The 21149-nt window shown below is 44.8% G+C and overlaps 2 protein-coding genes across 8 annotated transcripts; one reads left to right on the top strand and one right to left on the bottom strand.

Annotated features, from left to right (window-relative positions):
• Nucleotides 1–385: 385 nt before the first annotated feature.
• Nucleotides 386–7750, top strand: wdr21 (WD repeat domain 21). Of its 5 annotated transcripts, none has more exons than XM_048251390.1 (14): nt 386–553; nt 1379–1461; nt 1702–1814; nt 2121–2278; nt 2527–2609; nt 2882–2984; nt 3151–3294; nt 3514–3563; nt 3822–3901; nt 4040–4132; nt 4645–4742; nt 5603–5779; nt 6427–6541; nt 6963–7750. In XM_048251390.1, exons 2-14 carry the CDS (start codon nt 1382–1384, stop codon nt 7235–7237), a joined length of 1569 nt encoding a protein of 522 aa, XP_048107347.1. In that variant the 5' UTR covers nt 386–553; nt 1379–1381; the 3' UTR covers nt 7238–7750. The 5 variants fall into 5 exon arrangements, with proteins under 5 accessions (XP_048107347.1, XP_048107345.1, XP_048107344.1 ...); XM_048251388.1 differs by having other exon boundaries at nt 1699–1814; XM_048251387.1 differs by lacking the exon at nt 386–553 and adding an exon at nt 719–799 and having other exon boundaries at nt 1699–1814.
• Nucleotides 7751–10310: 2560 nt separating this feature from the next.
• LOC125299245 (zinc finger FYVE domain-containing protein 1-like) lies at nt 10311–21094 on the bottom strand. Of its 3 annotated transcripts, none has more exons than XM_048250438.1 (11): nt 19481–21094; nt 18373–18877; nt 17841–18055; nt 17437–17543; nt 16280–16388; nt 15181–15278; nt 14980–15097; nt 14487–14657; nt 12803–12983; nt 12293–12412; nt 10311–10668 (listed from the first exon to the last, which is right to left on the bottom strand). In XM_048250438.1, exons 1-11 carry the CDS (start codon nt 19955–19957, stop codon nt 10436–10438), a joined length of 2334 nt encoding a protein of 777 aa, XP_048106395.1. In that variant the 5' UTR covers nt 19958–21094; the 3' UTR covers nt 10311–10435. The 3 variants fall into 3 exon arrangements, with proteins under 3 accessions (XP_048106395.1, XP_048106396.1, XP_048106394.1); XM_048250439.1 differs by having other exon boundaries at nt 12293–12409; XM_048250437.1 differs by having other exon boundaries at nt 12293–12433; nt 19481–21093.
• Between the last annotated feature and the right edge of the window lie 55 nt (nt 21095–21149).

Genomic DNA, 21149 nt, shown 5'->3' with positions numbered 1-21149 from the left:
CAATGCAGACCATGGTTGGGCTGAGTGAGTAGCACATGTATGTGTGTCGATCAATAGGCCTAGAACAGCTTTAGAGTGAAATTATAAAGGTGTTTAAAATAGCATAGGCCTACGTTTCTATTAAAGGACTAGTATTAGGCAGTAAAACTAGTGCCTATGCAAAACACAATTTATGAATTCCATCAATTCCAGTTTGTTATTTTGAAACTGCGATAAGTCGGTTATATTGTGGAATGATGGACGCCACAACCGACCTTAATTTTGCTGTTTATTGTCTCTGAAGCACGAAAATGAAAAAAAAAAAAAAAAAAGCAATCAGGCAGGAAACGAGCAAGACACATCAGTCCCTCTGCCATGGGACTGTTGCAAAAGAGCGCAAGCATTTCAGACGCAATCACCGCATTAATCGTCACCAGTTTACACATTAAAATATAATAGAAAAGATAGGTTACTTATAACGTGGCATAGCCTACCTGAAGCACGAAATAAAAGAAAAGCCTACCGCATAGGCTACTTTGTCCCTATATCGTTAGACCAGAGACGGCTGATAAAGGTTAGTTAGCTCTACCAGGATGGACCTTTCATAGGATATTTGTGTGCTTTTTTGTTTGTCTGGCTGTGACTGAGCCATTGCGCGTTAAATTGCAGCAGAGAGGTAGATATATAGATTTCTACGTTTCACTATTCGATATGGGACATGTTGGCCTGCTGTCCCCTTCTAGATTTAAAAGTGATATTTTGATATGGAAGGAGTTACCCGGAAGTGGATGTCTCGTGTGAGCTTCTGGCTTTAGCAAAGGTTTTCATAACCATATTTTCAAGTTCTTTAAATTATTCGTCCCTTAAACGTTTCCTTGTTTACACCTGGTTTACTTGTTGGGCAAGTAGATTATTTTAGGCTACTAGCTAGAGTAAAGTTGTTAATTTGTTTGTTTATTAGCTGGCTTGCAACTTTGTTATGTTGATGAAACAAAACAGTTGACTGCTGCAGTTAACGTTAGTTACGTTTAGTTATGCAGGCTAGCTAGCTAAACACAAAGCAGTTATTTGTCGTTATCTGTCTCTGTCATCATAGGCTACTAGTCCTGGCAAAAATGTACTTGCGGATTTATCATACAGCTGTCAAGAGCAATGCCCTGACTAATATATGTATTACCTGTGGGGAAACCATGGACTCCTGTTGTAGGCTAGGCTAGCCTACTTAGAACCAGGTTTTTAGATGTCATTTCAGACGTAACGTTAGATAATCTCCCACATGATAACCATGTTATATATCCGATTAATCTGCTCCTTGTATGTCATTGTAAACGCAAATCGTTTCATGTGGGTGTTTTTAGTCGCTTTTAGAAACACTGATTTTAACTATTATGTCAAACAGAGAATGAAGCGAGGCAGAGGTCGACACGGGCGTTACTTTGGCAAATGGCGAAGAGCTCCGTCCACTAACAGATCCCATCACAGGTATGATGATTTGGGACAGCTGTCAAATCGCTTGCTTAGAGACTAATCAAACAGTTAACAAATTGGACCACACTTAAACAAAGAACGAGGATGGTTATAGATTAACCTTTCTTTCACTGTCTATGATTGTAACTGGACAAAGCTTTTATAAGGTGCGGTGTTCAATAAGAATGCTGTACAGTGCCTACATCACCGTTTTAGAACGACATATTTGACATGTGTGTATTTACATTTTAGCAGCGGGTATGACGAGTCACCAGACCGCTACAGCGCCTCCAATGATGGTGCAGAGGCCGGGTCCAGTGCATCCTCCTGCACCACGTCCTTAACATCCTCCACATCCTCTGCACCAGGTAAGCATGAAAGGTCCATGGTTCTAATCTAATGGGTTCCCAAGGCCTTTTAGCTGTCCATTCAGTACTGGCTTTGTAAATGAGAAACATAGTGTTTTACACAGAGGCATAAACAATCAACCTGTCAACCTGGAGCATAGGGGGAGGAGAAATTTGATTGGCTGATGAGCTCAAATACCAACAACGTTTTTGCAAAACCAGATTGCAGATCTTTGATTTGTGGGTAATACCTAGAATGCACCCAGCTCTACAACCAACTCTACGGCTTTCCCTCGGCTGTTGCACTCAAAACATTTTATATTACAGATCTACCAGGCTTCTACTTTGACCCTGAGAAGAACCGTTATTTCCGCCTGCTGCCTGGACACAACAACTGCAACCCCTTGACCAACGAAATGCTTCGAGCAAAGGAACATGAACAAAGGAGGTCTGCCATGCTTTTAGAGGATGAACAACCCAGGAAGGTAAGCAGCAGAGGAGTTTTTGGGTGTTGATGTAAAGTGTCTTGGCTGGCTTGGGTCACCAAGTCACCATCGTGCCACATGTGGGTGACCATAGCACTTTATGTTTTGTAACTCTATGGGCAACCCGGGTTTGATTACAGCTATTCAGTCAACTATAACTTCCAACAACTAGTGCTGCAAGACATACATTACTGTACAGCATGAGGAGATCTCTCAATAAAGAACTATATTTCATGCCCACATTACAGAAAGCCCCACGAACAGGACTGAACACGTCTCTTCTGTTACAAAACAGACACCTAGGCCTTCTCCCTCCCAGTTCTTACTGCAGGTATGAAATAAGTGATGATATCCATTGCACCTTGAGTCTTGACAACTGTAAAGGCCATTTATGCCTTTCACACCACATTCTTAAAGCACTAGGGGCAGCCGTGGCCTACTGGTTAGCACTTTGGACTTGTAACCGGAGGGTTGCCGGTTCGAACCCTGACCAGTAGGAACGGCTGAAGTGCCCTTGAGCACTTATAAGTATATATACTCAAAGTAGTATTTATACTTATACTGCAGCTGTTGATATTTGAAGGCAGTTTGGTCTGTTCCCAGGCTGATTCATGAACTGAAGGTGAGTGGGATGAGGCGATACAAGCTTGAGGTTCAGAGTTCAGACTCCAGTTCTCCCAACACAGACAACTTCCGCCATATTGTTGTGAGTATCCAATAGCTATAGTGCTGCTGACCGAAAGGGCCATAAAATCAAATGATCTGATCATCATATTATTGATCGTTATAGTCATTATTATTCAGAATGCATCTTTTGATTGTATTGCTTGCCCAGCGTCTTCAGTCTCTTTTGTCTGTTTGTCATCCATCAGGCGGACTCCACCTGCGAGCGCATCTTCACGGTGAACGACGTGTCGCACGGCGGCTGCAAGTACGGCATAATGAACCTTGGCGGCTGTAGCAAGGGCTCCCTGTCGGTGGAGATGTGCGACAACCTGTACTTCACCAACCGCAAGGTGAGGAGCTCTTAACAACTGCCACCTTCCAAGTCCACAAATCACACTCTGGAGTACCATTCCGAGTCGGAACATTCACAATCGCTGTAACAGGTTTTTTCTTTGAGACCATTGTTGTTAAAACTCAAAACCCAAACAAACACCCATTCCCCCCACATGATTGTTTGCTGTTTTTGTAACATTTTGACTAAGCTAATAGTCTTGTTGATTGGACGACAGGTGAACTCCATATGCTGGGCCTCTGTTTCCCATGCTGACTCGCATGTGCTGTATCCTTTACTCTGCTTGAACCACACTGGATCCCCAATCATTCTAATCTCTCCACATCAGCCTGTATGTTATTACCTGAAGCATTGCCATCACCAGTACACCACCCCGCTGCTACAGTTAGAGATATGGTTAAACACTCTCACTGTCTTGGTTTTGCACACCACTATTGATGCATTACATATTAACAGATGACTGTAAACAGAGGAGACTTGCTTGAGACATCACCTTTGTTGACTCTTCCTTAACTCAGCCTGCAGCTTGTGTCTTGTGAGTATATCGGAAACTCCAGGCTGTGTGAGCGTACTGCCCGCCTCTCTCTTCAGCAACTCCAACCCTGGTAAGACCTCACCAACCCCTTCCCTGCTTTGATCTGCTTAACTGTGGAAATGCTATGTAAAGGTCTGATAGGTTGTCACTCCAGATGCAGTTATGGTAGTGTGATTTTCATAATCTGTGGTGCCTTTTGCTGTTGCAGACCAGCCAGGGATGCTGTGCAGCTTCAAGATCTCCACCGTCTGGTCGTGTGCCTGGTGTCTCAATCCACAGGCTGACAAGACATTCAGCACGGGTGAATACTAAGATCCCGACATTGTGTGTGTGTGTGTGTGTGTGTGTATGTGTGTGTGTGTGAGTTAGAGGGAAAGAAACATTCTAAACATACTGTGTCTGTGACTAATGTTGACTGGTGGTAATTAGCAGATGCTTTTATTTTAATCGTCACGGTCTCGCAAGTCGCAACAGCTGACTAATTGCCAGTGGCGGTGAAGTTACCACTGCTCCACCATATATATGAAATCTGAATATGAAATATGGAGACCTGGAAGAGGAAATGGAATTGGATCAGTCACATTTTACGTAAAGATCCAGCCAACTTCATCAGTCAGGCGCTCAGATGGCATCCACAGGTCAAAAGGAAAAGAGGGAGGCCACATCACAGCCTGGCGAAGGGCATGAGAGGATGAGGAAAAGGGGCATAGCTGGCACAGCCTTGTTCAAGAGGTGCAGAACAGACCCAGAGGGAGGTCACTTCACCGGCCTAAGACATAAATAAAAAGAATGCATCTGTCTGGTTATCTGTAGGTCTCTCGCGGCAAGTGATTGTAACGAACGCTGTGACGGGAAGGAGGCAGACGTACAGCGTCGGCAGTGACGTGCTCGCCCAACAATTTGCTCTCAGGGTGAGTGGACAGTCTGACATTCTTTTGTAAGTCTGAGAGTTCCACTCTGGAATCTGAGAGTTCCACTTTGGCCTGATTGACATAGTAAGGGCCAGAGACACATACAGTATCACCATCAGTATACATGGGATAAGTTTAATGGCAAAGCAGAGATTGTGTGTTTTTGACACAATCTTAGACCCAAATGTGTCTGTGCAAACAACTTTTTCGTTGGGCCAAATTCCTGTCCGATTTGTTGTGTAGTTAAGGCTCACACATGATAAGAAGACAATCAAAGTCAGCTCCGGATTTCTGGAATGTCAGTTTATCTGCTGTCTTCCAGAATGAGCACAGCAATCATGTCCGATTCAAACATGTAGTGTGAGTTATCATGTTGTGTCCGACTAAAAAAAAAATTCACTGAAACACTTAAATGGATATTAACTGAGTTTACATTCTGCCGTTTATTAGGTAGGGTTGATGTGTGGTGTTAATCTTAACTGAAAAGTGTACATATTCATGGGTTCCCTTTTCACAGGTGTATTAATCAAGCACCATGCAGTCTGCATTCATAATCTAGGTGCTTGATTGTATACATTTGTGGAAAGGGACCTGATGAAACCCATAAATCAACAGAAAAATTGAGTGGAGTTTTCTGTGGACTTGTAGAGGGAAATCTAGCATATTTAGGCCAACTATCTCCACAATCATTCAACATCAGATATCGCTGAGCGTCTGTGAGTCACAGGTCTTTAACCCCAAAAATTACAGTTGGATTGCAATAAAAGTTTTATGACAATCTAATCTGTCCCCAAGCCTGATGTGGGTGGCCCAGTTAGCAGGTACCTTAGTCAGTTTAACTGTTGATTAACTTCTCTCAGGCCCCAGTGCTCTTCAACGGCTGTCGCTCGGGAGAGATCTTCAGCATCGACCTGCGGCAACGCTCGCGGCGTGACCACAGCTGGAAGGCCTGTCGCTTCCAGCAGGGCTCGGCCGTCACCTCTGTCCGCCTTCTACAGGACGAAAACTACCTCCTCGCCTCTGACATGCAGGGCAAGGTCAGACATGGCAAACTCTTAATAACTCATGATAACTCTCGTGTCTTGACAATTGCCTTCATGCCAGAAAGGCACATTAGTCAGCTCATATATGAAGAGTTTGGTTCCAAAACGATGTATCTCCATTTTTAAAAACATTAAGAAGTCCTGTTATTTATTTGTGTATTTCAGGTAATATCAATCAAATTGCTGTTTTGTTGTTTTGATTGAGAAAAGATAAATCAAAAAATAGTTCTAGTGCACCTGTTTACGTGGATCTGGTTGGGTGTTGCCCCTAGTGAATGAGCAGGTAAAGATGCTGAAGGATTTATGCGTGTATCAAAGTTGTATAAAGAGTTGCCCTGTTGGCCATAAACAAGATATTCAGTGTCCGAGTGAACACGAAAGGAGCAGAATATAACAGTAAAGATGCTGTTACAACCAAGCTGACGCTCCACTGGAAATATCTAACCTTGCTGCAGAGCCTTCCTAGCATATAGGCCGTTCTCCCCTATTTTTAATTCTAAAAAAGCTTTTGAAAGAAAGTGTAGTTTTTCACCCCCTTGTTCTCTTATTGGCACACACGTCACTTTCACACACACACATACACACACACACTCTTCCTGTTTCATGCATTTCCTTATTATTGTCTCTTGGGACACTTAAAGATCAAGTTGTGGGATATCCGTACGACCCGACCAGTCAAGAACTATGAGGGCCACCATAATGAGTATGCTTACCTCCCCCTGCATGTCAACGAGGAAGAGGGGCTACTTCTGGCAGGTGAGAGACTCATGAGGAATGACCTTGACTCTAACAAAACTGATCTTGCCAGATTTGATGTAGAAAGAGGCAGATGACGTTTAAGTGAATGTGCAGCATTCTTGGGATAAACTGCCTTGTGTGCTGCCTTCTTGGCTAGGGTCCACTCGAAAAAGACATAACAATCTCAACGTGTTCTTTTCCCTTATTAAAGGTCATTGATAATGAATAATAACTCTGCTATATATAACAGATTCTTTATTGTTCACCCTGATGAAAATTCATCTTCTCCTCTTTCCCCTTCATCTTCTTAAGTACTGCACTGGAAAATTGATCGAGTCCCATTTTGTTTCAGAACAAGGTAGCTAAAAATCTGTATGAATAATTAAAACTGTAACTAAAAGGACAAACCCCTCCCTCCTTGGTTTCCCACCCTCTGCAGTTGGCCAGGACTGCTACACACGTCTGTGGAGCCTGAGCGACGGGCATCTGCTGAGGACCATCCCGTCGCCGCACCCAGCGGGCAAAGATGGCTTCGACAGCATCCCCAACGTGGTCTTCTCCTCCCAGCTGGGCGGCTGCAAGGGCCTGCCCGGGCTCCTCATGGCCGTGGAGCAAGACCTCTACTACTACCCGTACAACAGCGACTACCAGGACGCCACCCCAGGTGGCGAGGCAGCCGCGGCACTGGGTTCAAAGAGGCGGACAGAGGCGTAACCGTGGTTTCCGTTCCGGGTTGTGGCATCTGGGGGGGCATGTAGATGATGGGCCGTCCCGGCAGGATTGGCTGCTTGTTCTCGGAGTCACTGAGAAGTTGTTGAAGACTTAAAAAGAACTTCTGAGAAGAGGAGATTTGGAAATGATTGCATGACTTTTGTTTACAGAGAGAACTCCAGAAACAGATGCAGCCTTTTAAAAACAACACTCTCGGGCATTGAAATTTACATTGTTACATTTTTTTTCTAAATTATGAGTTTGTGGGTTTTTTTTTCTTCTTCTACTGTGTCTACCACAAGTGCAATTTATGGACTGGAAAGATGTGATGAAAATCTGCAAGACAAGTCCTCTAGATTTCAGTTATCTGAACGGCCAAATAACAAATCTTTACTTATTTCAAATACAGTGATAAAGTAGCCTGACGAGCCAGACCCACATTAAAATGTAGGGTCTGGGCACTCACCGTTCGCAGTGCTCAGTCCGAGGGGCGGGATAATCAGTTGTCTTTCAAATTCCCTCTGCACGCAATAGGACAGTGGCAGCGCTATGAGTCCCATGCGTTTCCCACCAGCGGAGCTAGTTGGCTATTTCAAACGTTTGCCAACTTAATAAACTTAATAAACTCGTGTCACACTGTTCGCCAACAGCAACATCCATCTTATTTGTTTTCAAGTAGCAGGGAATTCAAGCCAAACCGTTGCAACTCTGCCATCAATCATTATGTTAAGCCCACCTAACGACTCTATACAGGATTTCATTGGCCTGATTAAGTTTCGATTTCTGGAGCTCACAAGCCAATGGAGAGTTGCTAGACTAGCCCTGGCATCAAATTACATTTGCTGCCGCTAGGGGCGCGTCTAGATTTCTAGGCTAGTGATAAAGGTGATTTTTTTAAAAATGCCACAAACTAATGATCAGGTCTACATTGATTTTTTTCTGTGATCCTCTCTCCAGCTAGCCTAGAAATCTAGACGCACCCTAGCGGCAGCAAATGTAATTTGATGTGGGTCAGGCTAGTCTCCAGCTAGCCTAGAAATCTAGACGCATCAGGCTGGGTTTTTTCTTCATGGATTTTCTTTTTCAAAAGAACTTTGCACTAGTTGCAGTGTGCAACGATTCTTGGATTGATATTTTATCAAATATGAACTTGTACATAAAGAATTTACAGTCTTGTCATACACAACTGCTGCAATAGTGGTCATTTGAAACACCTGCCTGTATGATCCAACTTGACCTCTGAGGAATACATAATAAACAGATCATAAGATCCCACCACCATGAAGAAACCTTTACATCTACTGTTATTTTGAACCCATTTTTAAAAGATCTAGGAATATAACACAAAGTTAATTAAAGCACTGTAATCTTTAGGAGTAAGCAAAAATATCTTAGCAAAGAATAATTTTGTCCCAATATCTACTGAATGAAAAATATTCATCAAACTTTTAAGCTACGGTAATATGCACTTCCCTCAGGTTCATTTCTACAATGGTTTAACATAGCCTTACTGTTCTGTTAAAGCCAATCTAATTGCCAGTGCTCCCCATTGTATATGCTGGAAGGCTGCTATATACTGTAGCTTGTCATTTTCCCTGTCATCGATACTGAGCCCAAATTTAATTGGATTTAATCGAGTGTTCTTATGAATCCTAATGGAATAAAATTGGGTTAACTGATCCGATGTCCAGCCTTAGTGACTGTATGAAAAGTTGACATAAAATTATCTTAAATACGAAACTGAAAGGTGATGGAGGGAACTATAAAGACCATGTAGCAAATAAAGACAGTTACACTCTTCAGATGTTCATATGTTTTAATTATATCAGCATACCTGGTGCAGAAAATAGGATGGTTTAACACCTTAGTTCCTCTATAAATTACAGTCCTTAGCTGTCCTTACCCAAACCTGTATACTTTTAGTGTACCTGAAAGCTTATTTTGCAGCCAAACATAAACTCACTGAGCTTATTGAGAAGATATTACACTGATTATGAAGATGATTATGACCATGATGAGACCGGTGTAGCTACATGAGACTGTACACTCCTTGGAGGGGGGGAGCAGGGGAGGTTGAATCAGTCCAGAATCTATCGTCTGATTGGGTGATGTGGCGTTAGCCAGCACGTTAACATCACGCGCAACAGTTTCTGAATGACTCCGATCAGAATGATCTCTGCACCTTCAGACATTTTGAGGGGTGAAATTAATTTAGAAAAAAAACGAAGTAAATGACAGAATAAGAAATTTAAAAACCTAAAAAAAAAATAATAAATGGCTATTAAGAATACATTTCCATTATAAAATGATGGCTGGCAGCCGATGACCGTTTAAAACCTATCAATGATCTGGATAACAGGCAATTAATCATACCGATACATATCATGGAGTATATCTAACAATGCTACATTTAAGGATGAGGGGAAAATGGGATGGGGTTGGGGTTAAGGTTGCGGTTGCAAATAAAATCAAAACATTGAAGAGGATATCAAGTTAGACCTCATTCAAATTATAAATGGTCAAAGTGATGTCATGGATGACAAAGATGGGGGATTTGGACTCTACCATGATCTGCAATATATTTTTATTGTTTTTATTGGGTTTGTGTACCTGCCCTCAAAGTTTTCTGGGCTACAATCACACTCATTATTTAACCCCGACTGACAACTCTTTGAAGGGGTTAAACTTGGCTAAAGCTGAGGTGGCAATGTAAATCCAATGCAAATGAAGATAACCATATTCCACAGTCATCTACTGTCTGTCATCACATTTTTTACTTTCAGTCAACAGCTACTTCTCAATGAATGGAATGCCTCAGTTTTAGCCAATACAAGTATGAGCGTAACCTGGGGTCAATGTGCTTATATGTGTGTTGCCATCATTGGTAGACACATCAAATCAGTTAACTGCAAGAGATTGTCACGAGGGTTTCTGTTCAGCTTTGTGTCAGCGTTAGTTTTAGATGCAGATCAAAAAGAGTGTGTGCAATGTGTCTCCTTGTGCTTTCCCAGAGGACTGAGAGAGCAGGCCACCATAACCTTAAAAGATTGAGCGTATAAAGCGTGAGAGAGGGGGGGGGCCTGTTCTGAGGCCTCAGTGGAGCCCTCTACAGGCAGTCTTCCACTTTTCCTCCTCTTCTTCCTCCTCCTTCTTCTTCTTCTCTCTCCCTCCTTCACCCACTGGGGCATCTATCCTGTCCAGTTAGAGCTCCCCTCCCTTCTGGCTGCAGCCGCTGCAGACCCTCACCGGGTGGTCCCAGCCACGAGAGGGCACAGGCCGGCGGTCCAGGGAGCACTCGTCGCACACGCCCTGCCCGCATGCCCGGCAGTGGTGGATGGAGAGGCGGGCGCTGAACTCCCGCTGGCACTGGTGGCAGCACCGTATGTCCTGGTCGGGCACCCAGTAAGCAGGCCGGGCGGCATCCTTCACCAGGCCTGAAACACGGGAACAGAAACACGCATCTCAGTGTGGGAAGTGTGTGAAGGTGAGAACGGCTGATGTCCGCAGCATACAGATGTAACAAGGATGGAACTGTGCAGCATTTCAACTTGTTTTTTGTTTTCTTTGTACTCTACAACTAGTAAAGGGATGAGAATGTATAGTAAGATATATCTAAAATTAACAAGTGACTTGTTAAAACTCATGTCGTCCTGGTGTAGTGTCTATATATAACCACCAGATGGCGGTAAATTGCCAAAAATGCCTTAACACTCTATTCCAGTGACTGAAAAATCCCACACTTTTTCCAGACCTTTTCCTGATTATTTGCTTTTTGTAATTTTGTAAAAAACAATATGTATTTTTGTTGTGATTTTGACAACTCTCCCTCTCTTGCCTTTTCTCACTATTGTATACTGTAACAATATATAATACCACTGATTACTTATTGACATTAACCATTTTGATTTCCAGTAATACTAACCCACTCTACATCTCTCTTTCTTCCCCCTTACCTCACTTGTGAGGTATATCATCACCAGTCATCAGCCATCCATGTGTTGGCCATTCTCTCACCCATCTCACCTGAAGTCCCATCCTCGACTGCCCTATTACTGTCCCCCTATCTGGATTCCTGGCCCGTACAGCCTAGTGACTCATCACCTGCCTATGACAACTCTGCACGGATTCCTGGCCCGTCTGCCGACCCACCACATGTCCCTTGACAACTCCTTTCCCCTGGACAATTCCAACGCTGGACTATTGAACTTTCTGTCACTAAATTAGGATTAATGCACATATCGCATTAATAGCACAGATAGCGCATCATACCGGTTACATAATCATCCCACCTCTTGTAACTTTTACCTCAGGTGGCTTTAAACACCATGTCCTATTCTCTACACCTGACTATCATATGCATTTGTCATGTATACAGACCTTACTGTCCTGTATTTGACCCTAGGCAGATGGGTAAGGCCCTTGAGTCGTGGATCTGCTTGAGGTTTCTTCCTATATGCATCTCCAATTCTAGTGAGTTTTTCCCCTGTTACCCCTGGGCCTCACTATTGCATTCTACTGCCCCTGTCGCCCCTGTTACCCATGGGCCTCACTATTGCATTCTACTGCCCCTGTCGCCCCTGTTACCCATGGGCCTCACTATTGCATTCTACTGCCCCTGTCGCCCCTGTTACCCATGGGCCTCTCTCTTTCTTTTCTTCCTTTCTTTTTCTCTGATTGTCTAAACTCTGTAAAGCGCCATGATACATGTGTAATGTTTTGGCGCTCTATAAGCACAATAAATTGAAATTGATATTGTCACTCTATTCAATCATGTCATCAAATTTCCCTTTTCCAGTATCCCATAGTTCCACACTTTTCCAGACCTGCGCAAGCACCCTGTCCACGGATGCCATGAGCACCACGTCTTTGCCACATAGCTCCCCACTCACCCAGAGGGATATCTATGGCGGTAACCACTCACCCAGAGGGATATCTATGGCGGTAACCACGGATGCCATGAGCACCACGTCTTGGCCACATAGCTCCCCACTCACCCAGAGGGATATCTATGGCGGTAACCACTCACCCAGAGGGATATCTCTGGCGGTAACCACTCACCCAGAGGGATATCTATGGCGGTAACCACGGCTCCCAGTGTGTTCTGCACCACCTCTCCCACTTTCCTTGGGATCAGTGTCCCCCCTTCCTCCTCCTCCAAAGCTGCGTCCAGTAGCTCTGCTTGAACGACCAAAGAAATATCTGATGAAGCAAGCCAAATTCACTCACTTAATGACAGGGAACATTAAAAAAAAAAAAAATAGTTCTGAAAGAAAACATTTGATTCTTGATGCCATAGTGTATTAATAACATACCAGTTATATAATTGCATGGGAGTACCATAAGTAGGGATTTAAAAAACTGTTTGGAAAGTCATTTTCTGTTGGAGAAAAAGTCCTGAAAGCAGTCCAATTCAACATGCTCTGCCATTCTGCTCAGGATCAAATTTCATCAAAAACTACATTAAGACATTTTAAAGACTTTTCAAGGACCATGGGGACCCTGCATTTGAACCCATAACAGTCCACGCTTAACCTGGCTTGGTCTGTATAGTAGATTTCTGCGCACTACCTTCTGGGATGCCACGGTTCTGGAAGCAGGCGTCACAGACCCGCACTGGAGCGAGTCCCCAGCCTCTCTCTGGCACGGGCCGGGCCTTGGACGAGCAGGCGTCACAGAAGCCTTCTCCGCAGGCACGGCAATGGTGCTTGGAGTCGCTGTCCTGGAACGCCTCGCCACATTTATGACATTTCTGGAACCGAAACAAACCAAAACACCACTGCCATCACGATCACATTAGAAATGAGGCGTTGTAATCGCAGGTATCTTTGGCTGACGTGTTCAGAACTGCACAAAATTTGACGTGTAAGATCACTATGACAGCCTCTGAATGCATGTTTCGTGGAATTCCGTTCATGGGGGGCCATACAAAAATAAATGTATGTGTAGTGAATGTGCACCGATCGGCCTGTAGATGGTGGAGTTGAGCGAAGGGTTGAACACACCCACACACAGACACACACAAACACACCCACACACATAAAGACACACACACATCAACGCACGCAGGCACACACACACACAGAAATACACAAGCACACACACACCATGACATTCCGTCAATCTATTTTCATACTGTCTTTAATTTCAATGTCAATTTGGCATGATGCTACGGCCACAGATCCCACACACATAAAGACTCACAGACATCCACACATGCAGGCACACACACACACAGAAATACACAAGCACACACACACCATGACATTCCGTCAATAATCTATTTTCATGTCATTAATTTCAATGTCAGTTTGGCATGATGCTATTATGGCTACAGATCTCAGTGAAAACAAATCACCAGTAGCCTGAGAAATTACCACAAAGCTGTTAGATACTCTCCGATATTTGTTTGTTTTCTCAAGAATAGCCTATAGCTTAGATCTGCCACAGGGAAATGTCAAATGCTAACTTTGAAAACTGTTTTGCAACACTATCGTTTTGTGAAATCGCAGTTGCAGTATAGCTCATCATGGCTTTGGTGATGTTTCGTCTCACTGACAGAAAACACGGCAGTGTTTTAGTCAAAGATGGGATTGTTTAGTCAGAGACAGGATTTTTTTAGAACACCAGCGTAACCTTACACCATCAATCAAAAATGTTCACAATGTCATGAAAACAAATGTCATTTTCCAGACTGCTTGCTAGTTAGTTAAGTTTAACCTAGTTTGATGGCTATCGGAAAGTGACCGCCCGTCCCCTTTTTTCGAGTAGGCCTATGTGTCACTTAATATTAATTTCTATACAAACCAAGACGGCGGATTCCTAAAGACGCAAGCATCAATCCCATAAGGGTATCTTATTCTGTATTTGTAACAAAAATGACACCGTACAGTGATTTGAAGAGCAGGAAACAGTGTTGTAAGGCTGTGTGTACAAAACCACTTCTTTAGAGATCAGCTGGCTAACGTTGCTTTTGTCAGCTGCCCGTTACGCCAGGTCAAACCTTTTATTATTTTATTCAGACGTGAAAGACACGTTTAGTTTCCCGTTTGAACAATTTTTATGGTCCCCGGGACACCGTTAATTTCGAGCCCTGACTGGGCGGCGGTCATATTTTGTAGCACTCCGTGTTTTAGTTTCAAGGATCCATATTAGCTTTGCCAAATGGCCCCTGATGACCTTCCCATGGTCCCGACAGTGATGTGGTGATTGGAAGGGGCTCTTGGGAGTTTGCGCCCTACCGGGTTTTACTCACCGTGATGAGGGAGTTGGGTGTCCAGTAGGCCGGGGCAATCTGGTCGGTGAGCCAGGAAGTGACTGCTTTGGTGGGCTTGACGCTGAGCTCGGAGAACGACTGGGATATGAAGCTCACGCCATCCAGGAGTCGCTGGGCAGCATTGTTGTTGTCTTTGAGAAAGCCGTCAGACTGGGCAGGAAAAACGCAATGGGAGTGAGAGAAAGCCGTCAGTGCAAGGGAGATGCACATTCCTCTTCCACGTTTGCAACTGCCATCTTAGCCTAGAGCCCTAGTGAATAGCTATGTATACTAGTTAGTACAATGAATGCAAATGTCTGCAACTTATTGGCCAATGAAATAGCAGAAAATGTCACATCATGAATGCCACCATGGATTAATCTAAATGCTACTCTACATCTGACACAGAACAGTGTCTCTGGGATTTAGAACATCCATTGTATTGCTTGTATGATCACATCATTCAGAGCGAGTGAATCGCCCATGATCTCACCCCTGGCCAGATGTGCTGGATCTCCGTACGGACCACTGTGTCCACGGGGTCTTGGTTTCCGTACCAGTACTGCCTGCTCCGGTAGATGACTGAGCAGTTGGGGCATTCGATGACGTACCTGCAATGTCAGCCTCTCATCAGAATAATGTGACACATAACGTGACTGCTAGCTGAAGTGTATGCTGTCAAATTACGACTCACCCGGACCAGGCGTAAATAGCCAGACCAAACCAGGGGGAGTCAGAGGATGCTGTTGTTTTGGGAACAACAATTACCTCCTTGCCCTTTTCATAGCATGCCTGAGAGGGAAAGTCATCTCATTAGACAAATAACAACACACACACACACTTTTTTCGAAGAACTTTTTGCACACTGAATTGCTGAAGAGGGAGAAAAAGAATGCGCCCAAGCGAGTCGTCTGAATCCAGGTCTTCTCTGATACCTCGCCTCCTCTGCAGTGTCCTGAGGGGAGGCGCACGGAAGAGTACACGACTGGATTGCTGACTACGCAGCCACCCAAGGGCAGGGGCTAGATGTTCAGAGCTGCAAAACTGCATTGCCCAACCACAGGTTGACTAACACACAGTTCTTTGCAAATCCAGATGGTTTTTTTACCATATAGAATAGACAGACTAGTATATCATTGCAGCACACTGAACTAGAGATGAGTAGAGCCAGCATAAAGAGTTAGGAACATTCAAGCATATACTACATACATATTACCCTATGATTCTACTATTCTAGAATGGATGTCAGAAGGACATTGTGTTTAAATGTGTTCTAAATGCAGGTGGCGATGATGAACATGTGTGTGATTTTAAACCAGTCCTATTTTTAATCCAAAATAGCAGTGGAGAGATTTAAACGGACAATAGTAATGGCCATCAGCAATAGCAGTGCTTTTGTGGGCATTGTTGAGCAGGTTGTGAGTAGGTCAGCCAACCTTGTTACCACTTAGCTGTCCGTCTTGCTCAATACCACACTTTCAACCAGTTCTGTGGGGCTTTCTCAGCTGTCTTTTTGTCCATCCTCCCTCCCTTCCTTCCTCCCTCTCTCCAGTCTTAGCCCCTCCTAATTAATTTTGTGAGGGAACGATAGGAGGATGGAGGAATGGGAGAGACCATGCTCCTATCATTCCTTCACAAAATTAATTAGGAGGGGCTACGACTGGAGAGAGGGAGGAAGGAAGGGAGGGAGGATGGACAAAAAGACAGATGAGAAAACCCCTGTGTGTACACTAGGCGCCACAGTCACACCTCTGTCCGTGAGACCATGCAGTCGGACGCTGGGAAGTAATCACCTTGCAGGTGTAGATGCGGTTGTCACAGTGAGGGGAGTAGCGGCAGCGGTGCTTGGCCTCGTGCGGCAGGCCCTCCCTCAGGTGGTTCATGCTGTTCTTGCAGCCCGACCTGTGAATGGGACGCACGGCAGCACACAGAAACCCCAATCAGGCTCCCATATGGACATGTATACAGATCATGACTGACCTAGACAGGGGCTTAACAAGCCCACTTCTAATGGTGCAACAACACATGACATTTTCGAATGTGAAGTAATAGTGTGTTATTAAGTAGTATTGGTGTGCGGTGCATAATTACACAGTTTGTATGTGTATGAGTATATGAGCACAGTATTGGCCCGATACCCGATGCCAGTGTCAGTAATAGTGTGTTATTAAGTGATATCGGTGTGTGGTGCGTAATAATTAGACAATTTTTATGTGTATGAGTATATGAGCACCGTATTGGCCCGATACCCGATGCCAGTGTCAGTATTGGTGCGTCCCAACACAGATCATGACTGACCACGGCTTAAAGTTCATTTTTCAAAATAGCTGATTGTGCATGTCCACCACTCTATGTAATACTTATGTGTATGCAAAATTCCTGACAGTTCCTGATCACTAAACTTTTGTTTTCCTTCCCTGTTGGTTAGCAGTTGATGTAGAAGCACCTAGCATAATTTGACTTCAATGGTGACAAGTCCTGCTGCGAGAGAGAGAGAGAGAGAGAAAGAAAGAAAGAAAGAAAGAAAGAAAGAAAGAGAGAGAGAGAGAGAGAGAGAGAGAGAGAGAGAGAGAGAGAGAGAGAGAGAGAGAGAGAGAGAGCACCTGCAAAGTGGTTTTGTGTGCGTGTGTCAGTGTCTGCATGGAGTTACGATTCATGAGTCAAGAGTTGGTCCGTCCGGTACCGCATTTACCCCGCTCCAGTGTTAGATTATCGTTATCAGACAGCACTGTAAAATGTGTGTGGGAATTTCTCACATTATGATGACTAGCGCTGCGGGACTTAAATAAATGATGTGCTATACCCGCAATCCCGCGCTGAAATTTAGGCCCTGACTGACCTAGACAGGTGCTTGATGGGTGCAACAACAGATGCCATTTTGTAATGTCTGTGTAATAGTATGCTATGTGGTGTTGAGAGTAGAGTCCAGTGGAAGGGGGACAGAACTGACCCACAACTAAGACAGATACTGGAGCAGGTGAAGTACTCGTCAGGGAAGAAGGAGTTGCTCGCCATGTGCTCCTCGGGAATCTCCCCACTGAAGCGTTCACTCAGGGCCTGTGAAACCAAAGTCGCTTTCAGCTGATGTGATAATCATACACATGTGGAACGGCTTGACAGGACAGGCACACCACCAACACAGAAAACCCACACTGGTGTTTAAAGAGAGAGTCAGACAGACACACAAATACACACAGATAGACAGGAATGCACACACACTCACAACAAAGACATTCCCCATATAATTAAACACAAACACATGAATAGTTATTCCACACGCACGCACACAGACACACAAAGACGTACACGCGCGCGCGCGCGCGCGCGCACACACGCACAGACACACACACAGACCTGTAAAGCCTTGTAAATGACACTGGCGGAGCGAGGCGAGCGGGTAGTGTTGTTGTCCAGCTGCTGCTCTAGGCTGCGCAGCAGGCCGCTGAAGTCGGTGGGGGGGTTGTAGGTGCGCGTGCCGCGGTACTGGACAGAGCTGAACGCCTCGGGGAACAGGCCCAGCTTCCGGAAACGTTCCTGCAGCAGCCTCTCGGCCGACTCAGACGGCTTATCTAAACAACGGAGGAGAGAAACAACAGCTGGTTGTCAGATTTTTTTTTGGTCAGCAGAGATTTATGACTGCTGAAGAGCCAGAGTGATTTTGTGCAGCTACAACTACATACTATAAGGTTGCACTATGTGCGCTCTTAATGTCTGGTACTCAAATTTCTTGACTGAATCACAAGCCATATTTCAATATCACGTTTCAGCATTACGCTTTCTGTTCAAACAGCATATCATGTTGTCTTGTTAGTTTGCATTTATTAGCTCCAGTTTCAACGTGTGTTCTCTGATGACTGCAGGTCTACTTCTGGACTGTCCTATTCACCTGAGCCCAGGAGCTTGGTGTGGACAGTCTCGTGGAATATGATGACTGCGGGGCCCAGCGTGGACAGCGGCACGTCCAGTCCGCAACGCGCCGTGGTGGCCTTCAGCTCCTTGGTAAAGTGCTTGAGATACGCGTCTGAGGCGTCGCCCAGGAACTTGAAGAGGTCGTCGTGGAGACGGTCAGCATGCGTGCGGTAGATGACCAGGTCTGACACGGCCAGAACCTTCAGCAGCAGCCGTGTGCGCTGCCCTTGATTGGCCCCGGCACCCAGAAGGCCTTCCGTGTCCACAACAACCACCTTGTGGATTGGGTCCAGGGCGACCCAGACCCCCACCGTGCAGGACTCCTGGGTGGGGGATGTCTTGAAGACCTCCCGGCCCAGGAAGAAGGTGTGATTGAGAGTGTGGGACTTGCCCTCTCCGGTGTTGCCAAAGATGGACACGACTTTCAGGAGATCCTCTGGCCCACAGCCCAACCTCCTCACAAAGTCATCTTCATCCTGCACCTAGAGGTGGGGCACAGGTATCACAACACTGATACAACAACCACTACAGATTAGAGCATTAATGTGTCATTGTCATCACCCCCACCCTCATGCAGCTCCATTGGTTGCCAGTCAAGTTCCGCATCATTTACAAAATCCTGCTTCTCACCTACAAGGCCCTCCATGCTCTGGCCCCTAAATACCTTTCTGACTTACTCCACCCCCACACCCCTCTGCGGTCCCTCCGGTCCTCCAACAAGGACCAGCTGGCTATACCCCGCACCAGACCTAAGACCTTTGGGGACAGGGCCTTTTCTGTGTCCGCCCCAACTCTTTGGAACCAGCTACCCCTCCACATCCGCTGTGCCTCTTCTGTGGGCCTATTCAAAAAACACTTCAAAACACATCTTTTCACTGAGGCCTTCGGCCTCTAATTCCCTCAACATCCCATCCAGTGCTCCTGCACGCACACACACACACACACACACACACACACACACACGCATACACACACTTACTACCACCCCTTATTGTAAAGTGACTGAGTTTCTAGAAAGACTACCAGCTGCCATAAAGCATTATGTTTTTAGTATTTAATTCGATACAGGTCAGTTGTATACCAACCTGCATATCTTCTTTGTCATCCACCAGAAGGAAGCTGGAGACTTTCTCTAGTTTGGCTTTAAGCACTTCCAGTTCTCCATCACCACCTGCTGCGGGGTTCTTCTCTGGTTGTTTGGCAGAGGGATACGGTGTAAGCGGATGTTTCCGTTTATTCATACCGCTGTGGGTGCGCTTCTGACAATCCAGGCACAAGTTGATTTTGCAGCCCTGACAACGGACTACTGCCCGTAGTCGTCCGCCGTTCACGGGAGATCCGTTCTCTCCTTTACAGGAATCACAGAAGGGCACATGACCCGGCGAGATCCTAACTCGATCGTGGTTCCTCATACGTTCCTGCCTATGGAGTTCCAGCTCACAGCGCACACACTGCAGGCTACCACACTCGTCACATTCGTAAGCGGCCTCATCTGAACCTCCGCAGGCATAGCTCTCCTGGCACACGAGCATGGTGCTCATGCCTTTGTCTTGTCCACTCATGTGTTCTGAGGCTTAAGAGCTGAGACGGTAATATTATGAACTTATTAACCCAATAACGCTATGATCTCTAACACATCTGAAGAAATCCGGAATAACCTATGCGGTTTTCAACTGCATTGTGATATTAAGACAATGGTACATAAACAAATGGATTTTCAACAAAAATGTGCCTTAGCAAGATTACCTATTAGAGAAGACACAAACTAAGCCTACAATATGGCACATCTATTGTATGTAATCCAAGACCGAGTATAGACAGCGAACTAAGTAGTGACATTACAAGATAGGCTCCTAACTCAGGCTCCTAACTCAGCATGTCTGTCTATGCACGGCATAAAATAAAATTGGATTGCGATATGCGAAAATCACAGAGCCAACGTTATATATTTTCATTTAAGGCTTTACAGATAATCGTACAATGAAATATTCAATATGAACTATAAATAGATTTGATGAGAAACTTGCCTTGCGTTACACTCCGTTTACAGTTTGACCATTACAACAATCGTATGGTGAACATGTCCAAACATGTACTTCACACGAGCAGCCCGCGGAGCTTACAAACCTTTTTGTAGAGGTATAATGATAACCGCCTATTAAGAATCACAATTCCCCTACTTTGCTAACTCACTAGCAGTGTTTGTGTACAACACTATTGTTTGGACTGCTAGCTGGTTTAGCCTTCAGCTTGCTAACATAAGGGTGAAATAAACAAGGTTACGGACAACATGTAAAACACCGCAAAAACGCGTCAACTCAATAACGCAGAATAATTAAATATACACACGCATCATAACATCGATATCATCCTACACCCAATAAGTTTCCCGACATCAACACAACAATATTCGCTCTCTAGAGGCTGCTGCGACCTAGCTAGCAAAAGAACTGAATTTAAAACCAGGCAACTTGCTAGCAGCTAGCCGCATAGCGATATACATCTTCATCGTCCAACTGCATAGCCGTGTCTTTGTACAAACTCTGCTTGTAAGAACATTAATTTTAGATACTGTGCCGGTTGTGAGAGAATCATAATTTTCAACCAGCTTGTTTATAATAATTCCCCTCCTCCCCAGGAGAATGTAGTGGACGTTACCAGGTCAGATCAGCTGATCGGCTTGTTTTCAACAAGGGTTCAAAGGTTAACGCGCGATGCGCGGTGCCTGTTGGGAAAATGAGTGTAAACAAATCG

Source organism: Alosa alosa, chromosome 8, assembly GCF_017589495.1.
Source record: "Alosa alosa isolate M-15738 ecotype Scorff River chromosome 8, AALO_Geno_1.1, whole genome shotgun sequence".
Classification (NCBI taxonomy): domain Eukaryota; kingdom Metazoa; phylum Chordata; class Actinopteri; order Clupeiformes; family Clupeidae; genus Alosa; species Alosa alosa.
Note: the sequence above shows the minus strand (reverse complement) of the source record. Positions and strands in the feature narration are given on the sequence as shown.